At 32.9% G+C, this 18,705-nt stretch overlaps 1 protein-coding gene across 5 annotated transcripts in view; it reads right to left on the minus strand.

The window, feature by feature from the left end:
- Positions 1–830: 830 nt before the first annotated feature.
- PHIP (pleckstrin homology domain interacting protein) overlaps positions 831–18,705 on the minus strand; it is a 140,623-nt gene continuing 122,748 nt past the window's right edge. For 3 of the 5 annotated variants that reach the window (XM_047857914.1, XM_047857913.1, XM_047857916.1), the window contains 5 exons: positions 13,261–13,413; positions 11,721–11,884; positions 11,006–11,265; positions 10,270–10,467; positions 831–6,298 (listed from right to left, as the gene is read on the minus strand). In XM_047857914.1, coding sequence (XP_047713870.1) covers positions 5,661–6,298; positions 10,270–10,467; positions 11,006–11,265; positions 11,721–11,884; positions 13,261–13,413 — 1,413 coding nt within the window. In that variant the 3' untranslated portion in view covers positions 831–5,660. Of the gene's footprint in view, positions 6,299–10,269; positions 10,468–11,005; positions 11,266–11,543; positions 11,615–11,720; positions 11,885–13,260; positions 13,414–18,705 lie in introns of those variants that run through there. The other 2 variants (XM_047857915.1, XM_047857917.1) reach the window with 2 other exon arrangements.

Below are 18,705 nucleotides of genomic sequence, written 5' to 3' on the forward strand. Positions count from 1 at the left end.
GTCCTTAAATAATAGGGAAACAGCCTCGAACATAAAATTGATGCTATTACAAAAAGAAACCAGTAAAAAGTGATTGCTGAAAATGAATTTTTCTTGACTGGTTCTTCTAAGTATATACCACATGTAAGTATCCGTCTATTTTAGAAAGAGGGAAAAAAAAAAGTACCCCAGGAATGCCTACCTGCTTTCCTCAACTTAGAAATTTTAGTCATTTAAACAAAATTTCGTAGGGAGAAATGATCAATAGCACAAAAATACAAATCATCCCTTTAGCTGCTTAATCTGAATGGTCATTTATTATAGCCTTATATATTCTTTTTACTGTAATTGGGATTCTTGGGAAGTCAATAAGCAATGCTTTCATAAATCTTATCTTGTTATAACTGCTTAACAAGTGAAATATTTCCTCATTCCTCCATTTCTTTTGCAGAAATTTTACTTCACATTTTTGAAAAAATACTTACACAAACTGTTCCTTTGAATTATCTTACATATCTGAATACTGTATTTATCACCCAGTACAGTAACTTGCACATAGTAATAAATTAATAATTTAAAATAAAATGTACACATTAAAAGGCAAGTGACTTATTTTCAACCTTTGGTTATTTAGGAATTAGTGTACCCACAATCCTTTAACTGGCTATTAATTTTAACATTTTGGTAAATAGGGCAAAACTCTAATGCACCAGCATTTACATAATGCCTTCTTTGGTACAGTGCCTGTTGAAATTATGTACTGAGCACGTTATGTGTTACCCCCCCCAACCCCCCCACCCCCCCCCCACAAAAAAGAGCAAGTAAGAAATCAGGAGACTCTACAAAATAGCTTAGAAAAACAAGTTTTCTATTTATTTTAAAAATAAGTTTGTAGTTACTACATTGCAGGGACAGGAATTCTTACACATACATTCTAGTTTGTATAAAAGGATTCAAAGAATTATGCATCAAAACTAACATAGAAAGTGTCCACATAACAGTAAAGAAAGGTCCAATCAATATGTACAAAAAGAAAGGGCACTGCTATTCTGGTGTGAGACTGCCGTTTATAACATGATACTTCCAGGTTTCCGGAAGGAAAAAAACAAAAACCTCAATAAAGCTAAATAATTTGTCTTTAAACTCTGTTACTTATTACATACAACAGATTTGCTTGTGTTTAACATTGTTTTCTGTACAAAATAAGTATAAGTATAATTTTAATTTGAAAATGTGTCAGTTTCAACTTTAACCCTCTAGGTCAGTTACTTTTAAAAAATTGAGCTACATTCTACACGTCTAAATATCGTGTGACAGGATTTAACAGTTTTCTAAAAGATCTTTAATAAGACCTCATCTTCTTGCAGTTTTAATATGGTCCAAAAATGTAACTTTGTATTTTGCCTCAATTTATAGTTTATCATTGTGATTAATCAACACACACAATCTTAAAAGTCATGAGCATGTGTGTGCCTCTGTATCCTATCGTGTACTACATATCATCTCAAACCTATTCTCTTAGCTCCTTAAATGTAGAAACTCATAGCCACCCACTATTACGTATTTGGTTTGTGCCATATAAAGGTTAATTTCCTGATGATTTTATCTGCATTAAAAGAAGTACTTCAACACAGAGCTATCAAAACTAAAAATAATATATACTTATAGCTCATAATATTTTCTAATTGTTTTACTGTAGTGTGTACAAGATTTATCTCTGGAGCGCCAAAAGTGGTACTTACAGTCTTCTAACTCAATTTGACCTCTTCTTAGTTACTGTACATATAGTACATCATTTGGAGTGCTTAGCTTAGTATAATTAAGAACATAAGTAGTTTCTTAGTAAATGTAATATTCAGTTCAAATCACTTGGAAATTTGGGGAACTTTGGAGAAGTGCAAGGAGGAAAGTAAGGAAAAGGTGTATTTTTCTAATTTTAATAGGAAAATAAATTCTCACCTAAACATAACTAAACCACATCACAACCTGTTATGTAAAAAGTACTTTCTTAGTATGGGGGTAATTCACAGAACGTATAAGTACTTCCCCTTTTATGACTCTACAACCATGTATTTCCTGCATATAAGAATGCTTATAGCCCTTTAAACACTCAAGTATCTTGGTCCTTTCAACCTACTCAAAAATTAACTTCAGGTGAATAAAAACATTCAAAATAACAATTTGCTTTTAGTTGACATTTGAGAGATACAAGCTATGTTTGTATAAAGTGGAATGCTAGAATTAAACATCAGCAAGAAGAATTTATATTATTAATCATATTTTAAAACATGTAAATGTGAATACAACATAAGCAAAATGTTATTTGAATATGTCTGTTAAAATGTCTGATTAATATACTACACTCCAGATAAGGGTCAGTTCTAGGTGTTAACACACATGTGCTGCATGAGGATCTTTTTGCAGACCAGTCTATCTTAACGCAATTCATTTCCAAGCGATACTAAATTCTGCCAAACTCGTATTTCAGATGTGACATGATCAAGCCCACAATAATTCTATACAGTTACTCTAATTAAATTTAAGGAGGAAGATAGTTTCATAATAATGTTAACAAAGAGCCTTCAAATTTGTGAAGCTGTGCCAATAATAAAAACAATGGAAACAAGACCAACAAATCTTTAGTACATAAATTTAAGCAGAAAACAGGATAAAATTTTAAGAAAGTATAGATCTATTGCCCAGTTATGAGACTATAATTAGACTGAATGATTTATACTGCTCATTTGCAACATTTTATAATTTTATAAGATTTGATTGGGACTGGAGACTACCAGGTGGAGAGATTAGGTACTTAAAAATACAGAAATTGACTTATATTTTCCATGTATGTAATGAGTTATATTTCTGAAGCTTTCAATAAACTTGAGGTTTTTATTGCTCACCTAAGACAACTGCCAAATTTTCTTTTGGCCTACAAAGAATACATACATGGTGTCACTGTCTTAAAGAGGGTAATTTTTTCCAATACTTTTGATATCTGGTCAAACAGAACAAAAATACGGTGATGACATAAATTTCTCAATTCAACTTTTGCAATGTATAGAAGCTAAATTATAAAAATATAAAATCTAAATATATCTGATATTACTAATACATTTTTAAATGTTTTAATTACAAAGAATCTGAATCCATGTCATTTTTGCTTTACTAAGAAACCAATGTCTAATAATGTCCAAATAAGGTCATAAATACACAGTGTCTTTAGAACAGAAATAATACATTTACTTGTTGCATGTAAGATGGTAATTACTCATTTCTTTGCTCAAGAGTTAGAACTAATCCATACATCATACTAGAGGTATATTCCACTCTAAGACTGTGTACGCTCTTCCTTTTTCTGTACACACCTTAAAACTGTACACTTGTTTTTTACAAAAATGGATTTATAGTCTATTTTTTTTTCCAACACAATGCAGATAACATCAGGAAATTACATGTTTCAAACAGATTGCCTTCAAAAGCAACAAATTACTTTAATGACTTAAATTTCAAACATACACATTATTCTCAATAATGGTGTAACTGAAAGACTCATTTTACTATACAACCAAGCCATCCATTTCTGCATTATGAAGAGTTTAACTACTGACTTTTAATTATATAGTTAAATATATTTGTTAGAAAAAAATAAATATACAAAAAACCTGAAAAATTTGAAATTATTTTTCAACTGCAAAATCACAGCAATCCAGTTAAGATCTGGAAAATGGTTTACTTAATTTCACAGGAGGTTTTCTGTACAAATTTAGGTACAAATGATCTAAAAAGCCCAAATGCATCACTTTCCACTGTTCTTCAAGACAATTAAATGACGGCTAACATTTATCCCTACCAGAAATAAGTAAAGAAATAATTATGTAATGTATTTTGCCAAGGTTCAATTAAAGACTTTATTTTTCTACATCAGGGTCATGCTGATACAGATTTTCCCATCCTCACTTTTTAAAAATGTAGTATCTGAAAATTTTGGTTACATTTTTGTACCATACCAGTCCTCAGAAAATACTACATTCTTTAAACTTTTAAAAAAATGGACAATTTTTAAACAATAGAAATGGTATTTATGTTGGTTTTTAAGGTATAAAATAACTACTGTACCATAAACAAATAAATAACTGCTTTCCTTTTCCATAGCAGTACATATAGCAATACATTCTCCTAAGTCATATAGTTATCATTTACAATAGACAACTCAATTTTACTAATGATGCAAAAAATAATAGAATACAAGGCACAATCATTAAATGGAATTTTTCTTTAGGGTGTATATTGACATACCAGCGTGATAAGGATACCATAAAAAGTGCAGAAAAAACACAATGTGCAATGAGACCACTGTATAAAACATGATTGCATAAAAAGTGATTTGGCCTATTTTAACCTTTAATAATTGAAAATAACCAATCTTCCCCTTAAAATTAAACTATAAAGTATGACATTTTAAAATTATTTTTATTCTACCACTATCTAAAAAATCCTGAAAAAAGAATTTATACCTGGGTAATAGTATATAAGTATGTGTTTGTATATATATTTAATTATACCCATTTATCAATATATACACATACACACACAGACACATTTCTTTGTAAGTCATTTTAGCCTATTAGATATGTCTAAAGTTTAGAAACGACATTAATCCAGATCAACAAGTAAACATCAAATCCCATACCTTTTTCCTGTATTCTCCTTGAATCCTTTAACCACTTAAACATTTTCTCTAAAACATCTCTGTCAAAGGACCCACCAGTGCATTATTTTCTACTATTAAGTACCAAAAAAAGATACATCTCAGCATAACTCTTTTTAATAACGTGCTCTTTAGAATAATATATAGCCTTTCCAATATTGAAAAGTGTATGCTGTCCTGACAGTCAAAAACAGGCTTTCCACTGCACTGATTCTCAGTCTTTGGCACAATAAACAGAGATTGAGTGATTGATATAAGAATCAAGGTCTGAAAAATTAGACAGTCAAATGTTTTCCAATGTGGATATGTTTCCTTTCCATCAGTACATTTTCTCTTATGTTTGGCAGAAATGGAATACAGCAAAAGCCTCATCTAGATTCTTTGTAGATGAACAATCTATAGTTAAATTAAACTTTTTAGGGTTATCAAATGGTGGGAATTTTTATATTTATCTTTAGAGGAAACACACTTCTGAATTTACTGCTACTCTGGTAACATCTGTCTTCCTAGGGGCACGACCTTCTGTATCAATAGAAATGTACCTGGCTTGGTCAAAAATAATTCATTTTAACATGAAATGCTCTATCACTAGGAATATTATGCTCCTTAAGAGTATAGCAGAACTGTCTTTTCCAGAAATAAACTGGGAATTCATTATAGGTCCTCAATTTCTTTTGTTTCAAACAGTGAATGAAATGAATGTTGAAATGCATAACCTATCTAAAGGCAATAAATAGCAAACATTTAAAATATATATGTATATATTTATATATATATATATTCATTTAAAGAAGTGAAGTGTCTTGTAAGTTTGTTTGTTTGTGGTTTTTTTTTTGTTTTTTTGTTTTTTTTTTTGCAAATCAAAACATTCCCTAATCCACCATAGCAGCAAGGAAGCAGAAGCCTTAGTTCTACGTATTCCTTAACTGTACCTGCTTTATGATTTTGAAGTAAAATATTTTGGTACAAGTTACCAACCAATTAAATTAGCTTTTGCTTTTTCAGTCAACTTTCGGACTCGTCCTCTACTAGAAGTTCCAAAAGTCAAAGAGGTGTCTTCGAACAACAGCTGCCTTTGCTCCTCTTCAGAATCATCCTCATTATAGAAAGCTGTCCTTCGACCTTGGTTTCTAGTTCTCATGTGGGGTTCAGAGCCTTTAAGTTCCTCAAACTCTTCTTCCTCATCCATAGGATCATCTGTCTTTTTTCGGTTACTTCTCCTTAGCATTTTAACACTTGTAGGAACTATGAGATCTGAATCTAGTTTTTGTGTCTTCATCTTCCTTTTCGGTTTTCTGCCTCCACGACTTTTTTTCTGTAACAGATCCTCCTTTACAGTATTAGTTTCAGAAAGAAAACTGCATGTTGAAGAAGGAACTACTTCGTCTCTGATTGAATGTACATTATTTTGCTCTGAGTTTTCTGGCTTTGCATACTGTAGTTTTTTGGGCTTTCTACCCCTTTTCTTGTGTATAACTTCACCACTATTGGTGTTAACTTCTACCTTAGGCTTCCTTCCAGGTCCTCTCTTTACAAGTTTAGATGGCTGCCCTCCATGGCCATTTACTTGAATGCTTCCTGGTACAAGAGCATTGTTCCTGCAATCTGCTAAAAAGGAACAACAGTACACTTAACATAGGGAATTGCTTTTTTTATTTGACTCTCAAACTAGTCATAAGGACACTGCTATACTTACATAAGCACGTAATTCTAATCTTTGTTTTTACTAAAATGAGAAAAGGAACTAACAGAAGGCTAATAGTTTAATGATATTATCTTCTACCTAAAACTCACAGAGGAAGAAAGACCCTTAATGAAATCATTAATGACCTCACATGAGGGAAATGACACTCAGCAAATAACCTGTTAACATTGTAAATTATGATATAGCTGAGATCAGCCAAGGTTTCTTAGCACTATTAACTTTACTACATGTTCTAATATATGAACACTGTTTCGATTACATAAAATGACCATATTCACTTGTATAGAGCTTAGCAACCACAAAGAACTTTACTGCTTACCTCATTAACAAGTTTTCAGTATTCCTACCTTTAAGCAGCTCAATCATGGAAAATGATGTTAGTATAAAATCCATGACCTTTTAACTTGGTAATCTGAATACATAGTAAGTATAACATCTCCTTCCACTTACCTCTAATAACTTTTTCTACTAGGGATGGAAGAAAAAGGGATATCAAGACTGGAATGTTTCTAGCTCTTATTTGATTCCTTTTTGGATACGATCATCATACCCTCTCTGGTATCAGAGAAGAGTTTACAATTTAAATATTTGCTTATGTTCCTCAGAGGTAAGAAGAATTTCCTCTCCTAATCCTACTACAAAAGAGGTTTTTGAGTACATCTATTAGAATAATTTATATCAATTATTCCCCATAAAAACTACCATGCCTTTGACATTCTTCCTCTATCCTAACTACAACACTAGAAATCAGTTACTCTTGGTTATGAACTATGTTCTCAGAATAGTTTAAAAAGGATGAAGTAAACAACTAAACAGTAGTTTCCTTCACAGGCTCTTTGAAACGGTCCTATATCCTTACGTAATTGAATGGCAAACAATTGATTTATTATCATAAGCAGTACTGAATCCATGTATCAATCAAATCTATTATGTATGCCATTATAATTGCAACAAACTCCAAGATAAAGGCTATTGTGCTTTTTAAAAAAATATAAAATTCTAGAGATCAAACTCTAAATCTATCTAGAGACCATGGTGAACTGCCTTTCTGTGTTAAAAATAAATGCTATTACCCCTTTAGATGAAGGAAAAAGATGACAAACACGTATTACTACTACCTTTGTTCTTCTAAAGTTCTTAAGTTTTTGTGTTTGGTTGTGGTGGGTGATCTACACTGCAATATTCTAAAGAAAATACATAAAGAGATGAACACTGCTTTTAAAGAGAATGCTTCCTCATAATGATATCTGTATAGCTTTGAATTATACTTCATATATATCAAGAAAAAAATCAAGAGGTCACAAAAGGCCAGAGCCAGAAGCAAAGGGAAAAGGCAAAGCCCTCATTTCCTGACCCCCATGATACAAATAATTTTCTTTAGTGGTTTTCCGGCATAAGGAGGGGAGTGGGAAGAGGGGAGAAATGTGTGTGAGTGTGAATAAAGTAATTAAGTATCTTCTAACACACAATTACACTTAACCTGTCTGAGGATTTTGTATATCTTACTTGTTTTACATTAAGACTGCTGACAAGGTTGTAAATAACCAGTCCACATACTCACTATAGAAATTCTACAGTTTGGCTTCAAGGACTCCATGAATTTCTTGAAATGTCCAAATTTTGTGTGAATATGCCTATGGGCATTTTCTGGGGAAAGGACTACAGGTTTCATCAACTTTGCAAAGCAATGCATTAAGTAAAAAGGTTAAGAATGAATGTAACACTCTTTATATGGGCCTGTGTTCAGTATGGTAGTTATTAACCATGTGGCTACTGAGCAATTGAAACAGCTATGCAATTGAGGAACTGAATTTTTAATTTAAATGTGAATACTGAAGCACTGTACATTTTAAATATTGATTACAGGTTGAAATGACAGTATTTTTGATATGATGGAATAAATTATTAAAATTAGTAATTTTACCTGTTTGTTATTATTAGATGTAGTAGCTACTAGAAAACTTAAAATAATATACATGATTTATAGTGGTTTATATTATATTTCCACTGGACAGAATTGCCTCTTGATTCTAACAGTTAATCCAGGTGTCAATGTTTATGTAATAAGTCATCATTAATGACTTATTAGCTAATTATATTTCTATACTGCACTGGTAACTCATGTATTTGTGATACGCAAAACTTATAAATCAAATTGGTTACTGGACCCCCTATTGTTAATGCTAGAACCAATTCACTATGTACATCTGATTTCTGTAGGGTTCAAAGTGACAGAAGCAAGGCCAATATACTATACAAAAAACTTTGAATTTAGTTCAGAAAGGAAGAATAATAAAAATGTAAAACACTGATATACAAAGTCATTTGCTTCTTTATTCACTTACTGACCACTATATAGTAAGTATAAGTGACTGAAAAAGTAATTAAACCCAGAAGTTCAGATTCCACTGGATACAAATACATGTAAAAAAGAATACTCTAATAAGTGTTACCACAAAAAGCAATGAACAGGGTGTTCTGGGAACATAAAAGAAGTGCTTGATTCTGTCTAAAGAACCCAAGAAGAGGCTTCCTGGAGTGGATAATATTTCAAAGTGGAACTTGAAAGGTAATAGGAAACCATTAAATTGGGAGGGAAAAAAAGACATTCCAAAGAAGGAAGAAAAGGACAATGATATTTCAGAGACTTCAAGTGGTATAGGATAGCTGGGACATAAAAAGGAGAGGGAAAAGTAAAGAAAGCTGGAATCTTAGGCAGCAGCCAAGTAATGAAGAGTCTTATATAATAAGCAAAAACATTAAAATCTGACTCCATGGATGATTTGAACGCAGGGAAGGATTTCAACTGTGTGTGTGTATGGGCATGCATGCATTTGTGCTAAAGATAAATGATCAGAAAGATCACTTTTACGCAATGTGGAAGACATATTGGGTAAGGAAGAGTTGAGAATCAAGACAGCAACCCCAGTTAGAAAACTAGAACAGTCCAGGTGAGAAATTATGTAGGCCTGAATTAAAAACACGGAAGTGAGAGGAACCGACTTTAGAGAAATTAAGGAGGCAGAAATAACAGAAACTAACGACTGTGAAGTAGATCTGGAAGAGAAGGCTAGATGACTCCCTGACTTTAAGCTTACATAGAGGGGTATATCCCAATGCCATTATACATATAAAAGGACATTTCAGTAGAAATATTAAATTTTGAGAGGTTTCGGAGGAGAACATTGAAGAGGAAATTGTTTAGGCATACGTTGGAAGCTGTGATACAAAATGCTTCTTCTTGAACTGCTCACTGCCAATAAGCCATAATTGTTTTAACACATCATAGGGTGTACTATATCAGTTTCTTTCTCCACCGTTCAAACATAAAGCCTTTAAAATGAAAATCTGCAGATGAGAGAACTTGGAAGCATAACTGTAAAGGGCTAAAAGTTTTATGACAGAACAAAGGTCGGGCTGTGGACAACCCTGATGAGTTAACATTTAGTGAAGGGCAGGGCAGTGTGCTGAATTTTGTGATGTAAGAACTTAATTTTTCTAAAAAGGAAAGGCGTCTACATTTGGTTAAGTAAATCTAATTTAATTTAAACTACCTGAAAATACTTTTTAAGGTTTTGTAATAATGAAGTCAGGAATTAGTTAACTTACATCAGTAAAAGCCTTTGATTCTAGAATTTGTTTTTATTTCCATAAAGCAAGTTTTTCTTGGCTCTTAAAATTTAATCACAATACAGTTTGCTTTGGGCACAAAGCTGCAAATCAAAAGATGTCTCACTGAATGTACCAACTAATACAGAATGTGACTTTTAAATGAGCAACCTAACAAAAAGTGGATATAAATGCTACCTCCAACAAAAAGCATTATTCTTAAGAAATACCTACTTTATCTTGGAAGATACAAATAATACCTTACCTTGCTCCATGACGGATGATGACTTTGAAAGAGTGGATGTTTTTGAGAGTACAGATGATTTCACTTTACGTTTGACTGGCTTTTCCTTTTCTGTGTTTTCTTTTGCAGAATTATTCCTAGTGCCATGACTAATACTGGACTGACCAGGACTTGAAAGAGTATTCAAGGTTTTGGAATGTTTCACAGAATTTTCTAGAACTGAAACACATACACACACACACACACACACACACACACACACACACACACACACAATTAAAAACTAAATTATTTAACCTATAAACAAGCAAGGAGGTTGGGATTACTTGTAATTTGAACTGCTTGAATTAGTGAAAGGATAAAACCTAGGAGTTGCTTAATGCTTTCTTAGGAAATCTACTTTCAAACAGGAAAAAGGAATACACAAAGAAACTCTTTTAACAGTTTCAGACCTTTCTGATGATGTCCAGTAACTTTAATATTATGAAGGCAAGCCATAGCAAATTGTTAGCAAGTCTGGGTACTAGGATTTTAATCCAGGCATTGGATCAGAGTTACCATTTTTAAGTATTCTATGCTAACATTACTAAACCTCATTTTTTTTTCTTATTAAAAGCAAAAACAAATAAGCAAAAAAGAGCAAAACCAACACTTTCTGCTGGAATTTACAAAAATCTCATATATTTCATTTGGCAAAATAAAAGCTAAATTTAAAAATCATATATACTTCAATTTAGAAACTGTAAATGATTCTTACTTGTTTTCCCTGGCATTGCAGATGTATTAGCTTTTGAAATTAAAGCCTTTGCTGCAGAAGAAGTAGATGGCTGCTCAGTGGTAACTGGATCTACAACCACTCGATTGCTTCTGGTTCGAACTACAGAACTGGATTCTGTTTTACCATTTATCTGAGTGGCATTATGCCTCGGTGGTATTGATCGTGTAGGTGTAGAGAATGGAGAGGTAGAGATATCTGACTTTAGCTGGGGTTTTAAGGTCCTTTTTTTCCTTTCAGGGCTGTAAATAAAATAGTATCATTAGTCATTCCTATAGCTCTAGGCGGATAAATAAAATAGTTTTATAATACTGTTGGATTCAATATTTGTACTATTATGAAATATGTTAAAATATGAGATTTGTAGTGGATTTCATATGGTTGTGAGCCTTTGAAAGTGAATATTTAGTGAAGGATTGCCATAAATGCTACAGTTATATGACAGAAAGCATGATGCCATCACTATCCTAAAAATGCTGTTTTACTGTATAGATTTAGCAGTTTGAATTTAAGCACTTACACTAGTATAGCTTTAGTTAAAAGATTAAAAATCCTCCACATCATAGGAACTTGCATGTCAAATATATCATTCTGCAATATAGGGAATAGTAAAGGAAGTATTAAAAAACACCAAATTCTATCATTTAGATGACAAAGTTATAGATCAGTTGATGTTTTTTTAAAATAAATCATATACCTTGATGCAGCACTACTGGAAACAGAGCTGCTTCTGTTTCTTTTCTTCCTCCTTTTGGTTATTGTATTTCTTTTATGAAAACGAAGAGCAGATTTATAATCTGATAAAACTGAACTAATGTGTTCTTCAAAGAAAGCAGACAGGCGCAAACTCATGCTGTAAATCTACGATAAGAAAAAAAGTGCTTAAATGTGGAAAGGAAAAATGCCTGCTCAGTAAATATTAACATATAACTTAAGTTTTTTCTTTAGCAAAAAGTTTCAACAATTTAAACATTATATTTTTCCAATCTCTTTAGATGAAGAGTAAAACTAAAGCCTTTTTACATTTAAACTGTATTTTTTGTAAGTTTTATTTTTAATTTTTGAGAGAGAGACAGAGAGAGAATATGAATGAGAATCTTAACTAGGCTCCACATTCAGTGCAGAGCTCATCACAGCACTCAATCCCATGACCCTGGAATCATGATCTGAGCTGAAATCAAGAGTCATACACTCAACTGACCGAACCACCCAGGTGACCTGACAATTAAACTATTTTTACATTTGGATTAGAAATCTTCCAAGGTTTCAGAGTCTAAGTTTTTATTTTTTTTTTTGGGGGGGGGGTGGTTCAAGGAGCAGAGGGAGAGACAGAATCTTAAGCAGACTCCATGCTCAGCACTGAGCCATTATAATGCAGGGCTCGATCCTACAAACCTGGGATCATGACCTGAACCGAAATTGAGTTGAATGCTCAACCAAATGAGCCACCCAAGGGCCCCAGATTTCAGATTCTTAAATAAGAGCCCTAGTATCAATTCACACGGCCTATACAGACAAAATTCCTTTGAACTCTATCACACTGAAACTATCCCTGAGGTTTTGAACCTGTTACCTAGGACTATCATCTATATTTTTTCTTTTTTTAATTTCCTTTTTTTTTTTTTTAACATTTATTTATTTGAGAGATAGAACACGAGTGGGTGAGAGGCAGAGAGAGGAAGATACAGAATCTAAAGCAGGCTCCAGGCTCTGAGCTGTCAGCACAAAGCCTGATGCAGGACTCAAACTCATGAATTGTGAGATCATGACCTGAGCCAAAGTCAGACGCTTAACCGACTGAGCCACCCAAGTGCCCCTATTCTTTTTCATTTCATTTCCATATATCACCCTTTTGTGATATCTTGTCTGCCCAAAGAGAGGTAAATGATATTTATAATTTTACTCATTTTTATAAATCATTCACAAAAATACCTTTCCATTAATGCAGAAAATAGCTGGAAAAGTTAAGCCCACATAGCCCTAATATATACCAGGACAATAAGTATGTGGTATGTGTTAAGGAAAAGTAACCATCCCTAAACATTAATGTCATCACTTTTATTTTATAGAAGGAAAGAAATAAAAATATGTGAATTCTTTTTTCCACTAGGATACCATTAAGAACATAATATAAATTTTGCTCTATATTTAATTAACAGAACACTTAGTTACTTAACATACTTTGCTACTAATTTCATTTAAATTAAACATAGACAAAACCAGTTTTAAGTATATACCCTTGATCTTTTGCTTGGTGTATAGGCTTTGGAATTGCTAAAAATAAGTCTGACATCTTTACATAATTCCATGGGTGACTCATAATTCCCAGCCTCTAAAGTTTCTCTAACAGTAGCAAAATCCATTGGAGTGTCAATGATGTCTCTGTAGTCCTAAAAAGAAGAAAAACAGGTGGTATTACTATTAACATCACTACCACAAGGCATTAATACTCAGCACAGGGATTGACATACAATTCCTGTGATGAGTATAAGTCCTAGAACTATTAATAATCCCTTACTTTCCTCATCAAGGCTTTTTTTTTTCCCTAATAATTTTTATTTTTTTCATGCCCTCTCCCTTTTATTGCAGTCAACATAGGTTCTTCTCATTCAAGAAGCTATTGAGTTCTGCTGCTTTTTCTTGAGGAAGAGGTAAAGGGTAGAGTTTTTCTGGAAAAAGAGGATTAAGAGTACTGAAAAAAACCTTAGATCCACAACTAACAAATTTAACATAATGAAACTCAAAATTTTATACTAGCTATGAACTCTAAAGGCTCTGACATATATCTTTAAAATAAGCAGATAAAAAATAAATAAAAAATAAGGAGATAAAACAATAGAAATACACTAATACCCCATTTGTGTGGAGGCCTGAATTCTAGTAACCTCAACTTTAGTACTACAATTGGGAACTCTGCATTAATCAGGAATTGTGAATGTAAATAGTTGTCACAAAACCTATACACTTCATCAGACAAAGGAGAAGTGGAATCACCTAAAGTATCTACCTAGTCAACTGTGTATAAAATAAGGCAATAGATTAGAAGCAATAAAAACAGACAAGTGAAAGCAGAAAGAAACAGAAGGGTATAAAATTATTTGAATATGGTATCTTTTAAAAGAGAAAGAGTAATACATCTTTTCCATAGACCAGAAGTATGTAACTATATTTTTCAACACGTAGCTTGAGTTTGCACCATCAAGTTTAAATTATGATCAAGTATATTTGACCATAAGGGAAATAGCATTGTTACCTTTTACAAATAGGGACAGTTTTATTTCTTCTGTAACAATCTATATGCCTTTTATTTCTTTTTCTTACCTTATTGCATTGGCTAGAATTTGCAGTACTATGTTGAAAAGCAGTGGTGAGAACAGGCATCTTTGCCTCATTCCCAATCTTAGGGGGAAAGCATTTGGTTTTTCATGATTAAGTACAATTTAGCTGTAGGTTTTTAAACAGATACTCTTTATCACGTTTTCAAAGTTCCCCTTTATTCCTAGTTTACTTAAGAGTTTTTTTTTTTTTAATTATCATTAATGGTGGTTATCTTACATTATGTATTTGTCTATATTGCATCCATTCATCACAGGACTAATTATGTAAATTATATTTTCATATCTTTTGTATTCCTGATGCTCTGGTGATTTGGGATTCTTACAGACCTGAAGAGAGCCTGCCCCTCCCAGGACTAACCAATTCTTAGAGACAGACCAACCCTACGCCCCAAAGCCCAGTGGAATTATTCAAATTAGCTAGTCCTAAAGTGTTTACCCTGCTCTGCCTTGCCTTTCTCATAAAAACCCCAATAACGGCTCTGGCTTAAGCATTTCCTTGCTCCTGCCTTTTGCCATCTGACCAAAACCTGATGTTTCCCTTGTGGCTCTAAGTGGCATTCAGTGACACCATCTCTGGGACTTGTGAATGTAATAAATTTCCTTTTAAGCCCCATTCTCATTTCCTCTTATGGGAATGCTGACTGTACCATCTAATCCCATATCTGATATGTGCATTCTTAGAACAAATGTGTATTCTGTCAAATACTTTTTCATATGCATTGATACAATCATCTGACTTCTCTCCTTCAATATGATGAATTACACAGATTCATTTTTGAATTATTGAATGAGACTTCCATACCTGGATAAAAGCCCACTTGGTCATGGTATAATATCATTTTTATATATCACTGAATTCTATTTGCTGATATTTTATTGAGAATTTTTGCATTTTCTTTTGTATTTTTTTGGTCCAGTTTTAAAATCAGGATAATACTGGTTTCACAGAATGGGTGCAGAAGTAGTAGTCATCCCTTCTCTGTCTTGTGAAAGAGACTATGTAGAATTTGTGTTAATTCTTTAAATTTTGGTAGAATTGTCCAGTGAAGATATTTGGACTTAAGACATTTCTTTTTTGAAAGCTTTTAATTACAAATTAAATTTCCTTACTAGTTACAGGGCTATTCAAATGATCTATTTTCTATTGGGGGAGTTGTGGTAGTCTGTACTTTGAGAAATGGTCCATTTCACCTATGATGTCAAATCTGTATGTGTAGAGTTGCCTGTAGTATTTATTATCTTTTTGGTATCTGTATGGTCTGTAGTGATATCCTCTATTGCATTCCTGATATTAGCAACTTGTGTCTTTTTTCTTAATAGAGATTTGTCACTTTTATAGATCTTTTCAAAGAACCAGATTTTTGGTTTTATGGATTTTCTCTATTGTTTTTGTTTTCAGTTGCATTGATTTCTTTTTATTATTTCCTTTCTTCTGCTCACTGTGGGTTAATTTTAATTTTTCTTGGTTCTTGAGGAGAGAGCTTGGATGACTGATTTGAGACTTTTTCTATTCTCATGTACTATTTTAGTGCTCTATGTTTTCCTCAATTTTTTAGCTTCATCCCACAAATTTTTATATTGTATTCATTTTCATTTATTAGTTCAATGTGTTTTATTTCCCATAAGACTTCTTTGATCTCACAGATTATTCAGAAATATATATTTATTTAGTCATCAATCAAGTGATTAGAGATTTTCCTTTTACTTTATTTCTGGTTTGATTCCACTGTGGCTGGAAAACACTCTGTAATGATTTCAATTACATCTGTCCTGCTGTTTTTTTACTTTTCTTCCCAATCTTCCTTGGTCACTTGAACAGATTCAATTTGATTTATGTACTGTGTTTATGACTGTAACTCTATGAATACACCTTTTAAGTGGTTGATCAGGTATTTATAATATATACAAAATTACCAAAATATACCGGTGTTATACACAAAATAAAGCAACCCATGGAATGGGAGAAGCTATTTGCAAATGACATATCCAATAAAGGATAGGATCCAAAATATATAAAGAACTTATAAAACACTCAAAAAACAATCTGATTTTAAAAATGGAAAAAAGCAGACACTTTTCCAAAGAAGACATACAGATAGCCAACAGATACGTGAAAAGATGCTCATCAATGAGATATAACCTCACACATGTCAGAATGGCTAAAATCAAAAATACAGGAAACAACAGGTGTTGGCGAGAAACAGGAACACTCCTGTGGAGAAACAGGAACACTCATGTACTGTTGGTGGGAATGCAAACTGGTGCAGCTACTTTGGGAAACAGTATGGAGGTTCCTCAAAAAGTTAAAAATAGAACTACTCTACAATCCAGCAATCACACTACTGGGTATTTACCCAAAGAACACAAATTCAAAAGGATATATGCACTCCTATGTGTATAGCAGTATTATTGATGAATGGATAAAGAAGGTCTATATATACAGTGGAATATCATTCATCCATAAAGAAGAACGAAATCTTGCCATTTGAAATGACATGAATGGAGCTAGAGAGTATGTTAATTAAGCAAAATGAGGCAGAGAAAGACAAATACCATTTGATTTCACTCATGTGGAATTTCACAAATAAAACAAGCAACAGGAAAAAAGTGAGGGGGGGGGAGTGTCAAAGTAAGAAACAGACTCTTAATTATAGAGAACTAATGATTACCATAAGGGATTAAGGAATGCACTTGTGGTTATTTAATAAGCACAGGGTGATGTATGGAAGTGCTGAATCACTATATTGTACAGCTGAAACTAACTGAATGTTAACTAACTGGATTTAAAATAAAAACAAAGTTTAAAAAAGTGAAATAGAAAAGAATAATATATCCAAAGTGAAAACTGTAATTTCAGATTTTCCTGTGTAATAAAATCATATAAATGACCTTTAAAAAAAAAAAGACAGGGGCGCCTGGGTGGCGCAGTCGGTTAAGCGTCCGACTTCAGCCAGGTCACAATCTTGCGGTCCGTGAGTTCCAGCCCCGCGTCAGGCTCTGGGCTGATGGCTCGGAGCCTGGAGCCTGTTTCTGATTCTGTGTCTCCCTCTCTCTCTGCCCCTCCCCCGTTCATGCTCTGTCTCTCTCTGTCCCAAAAATAAATAAACGTTGAAAAAAAAATTAAAAAAAAAAAAAAAAAAAAGACATTCCAAAGACTGAAACCCTGATTCTTAAGATAGTTTGTAGGGGGAGGGGCTGGGGGGCAGCAAAGTTAAAGGAGTTAGAAAACTGCTTTATGCAATGGTAACGTCATTTGAACAGTGTCTGTGCAACCTCTCTCTCTCCTTAAGGGTAACTAACCACTTCAACAGAAACTATAATTACATGGATACTGAATATTATGACATACTGGCTCTATAAACTTTGCAGATTTTAAGAAAATGTTAAATATATTTATATAGAACACTTCTTCTTGGTTCATATCTTGGGTTTCTGTTACTCCAAACACTATATGATAACCATTTAATGTATCTGTTGAATAAATGGGGTAGAATATTTATTTAGCATGCTGATTTCCATCAAAAAATTTTAATTTTTAAAATCCTGCTTTAAGTATTTGACTAAACTCAAAATGTGAACAAACATTTTCATACAAAAGCTGAAATATGAAGAATATGACTGCCATAAATATTCTAGTACAGTTAGGCTGGCAGTTAACTTATAGTTAATTCTGAAGTATAAAAAGCAGATAAATCCAGTTTTCTCTTCTCAGTGATAATAATAAAAAACAGCAAATAATCCTAAGTCTTTACACTTCCCTCCATCAAGGAGTACTGTAAGAGACAAGTGATCAAATTAAAATTTTTTCTTGCTTCTTCTATTTGTTTAATACTTTTGGCTGCTAGAAGGAGAACCTCTAAATACTGTTCTCATTATTTTGAATACCTCAGTACCTCAGAGAGACTACATTCTTATATACTAGTTATTCTGCAAGAACACTGCCTAAGCTCTAGTGCACCTGATATAGGAAATAGGGGCTCCTGTCCTCACTTTGTCAACAAATAGCTGTGTATCTTGGAGAGCTGCTTAACATGAGCCTCAGTTCAACAATGAGTCAGCTATACCTGTATCCATATATAAATATATGTATTGTTATCATATATATATTTTTTACACACACACACACACACACACACACACTCTCTCTCTCTCTCTCTCTCTCTCTCTCTGCAGGTGTTTGTATTCTGGACTTTTCCCCATTAAGGAAGAGAAAGATACAAGCTTTAACGTTTAGATTCCAGATGCACAAGTGTAACACTATATGCAGTCATGAGAATAGGTCTCTTCTATATTTTTTGTATGGCTGTTTTAACATTTTTCTTTTGTACTTAGAGTTTTGATTTT

Source organism: Prionailurus viverrinus, chromosome B2 (assembly GCF_022837055.1).
Source record: "Prionailurus viverrinus isolate Anna chromosome B2, UM_Priviv_1.0, whole genome shotgun sequence".
Classification (NCBI taxonomy): Eukaryota; Metazoa; Chordata; class Mammalia; order Carnivora; family Felidae; genus Prionailurus; species Prionailurus viverrinus.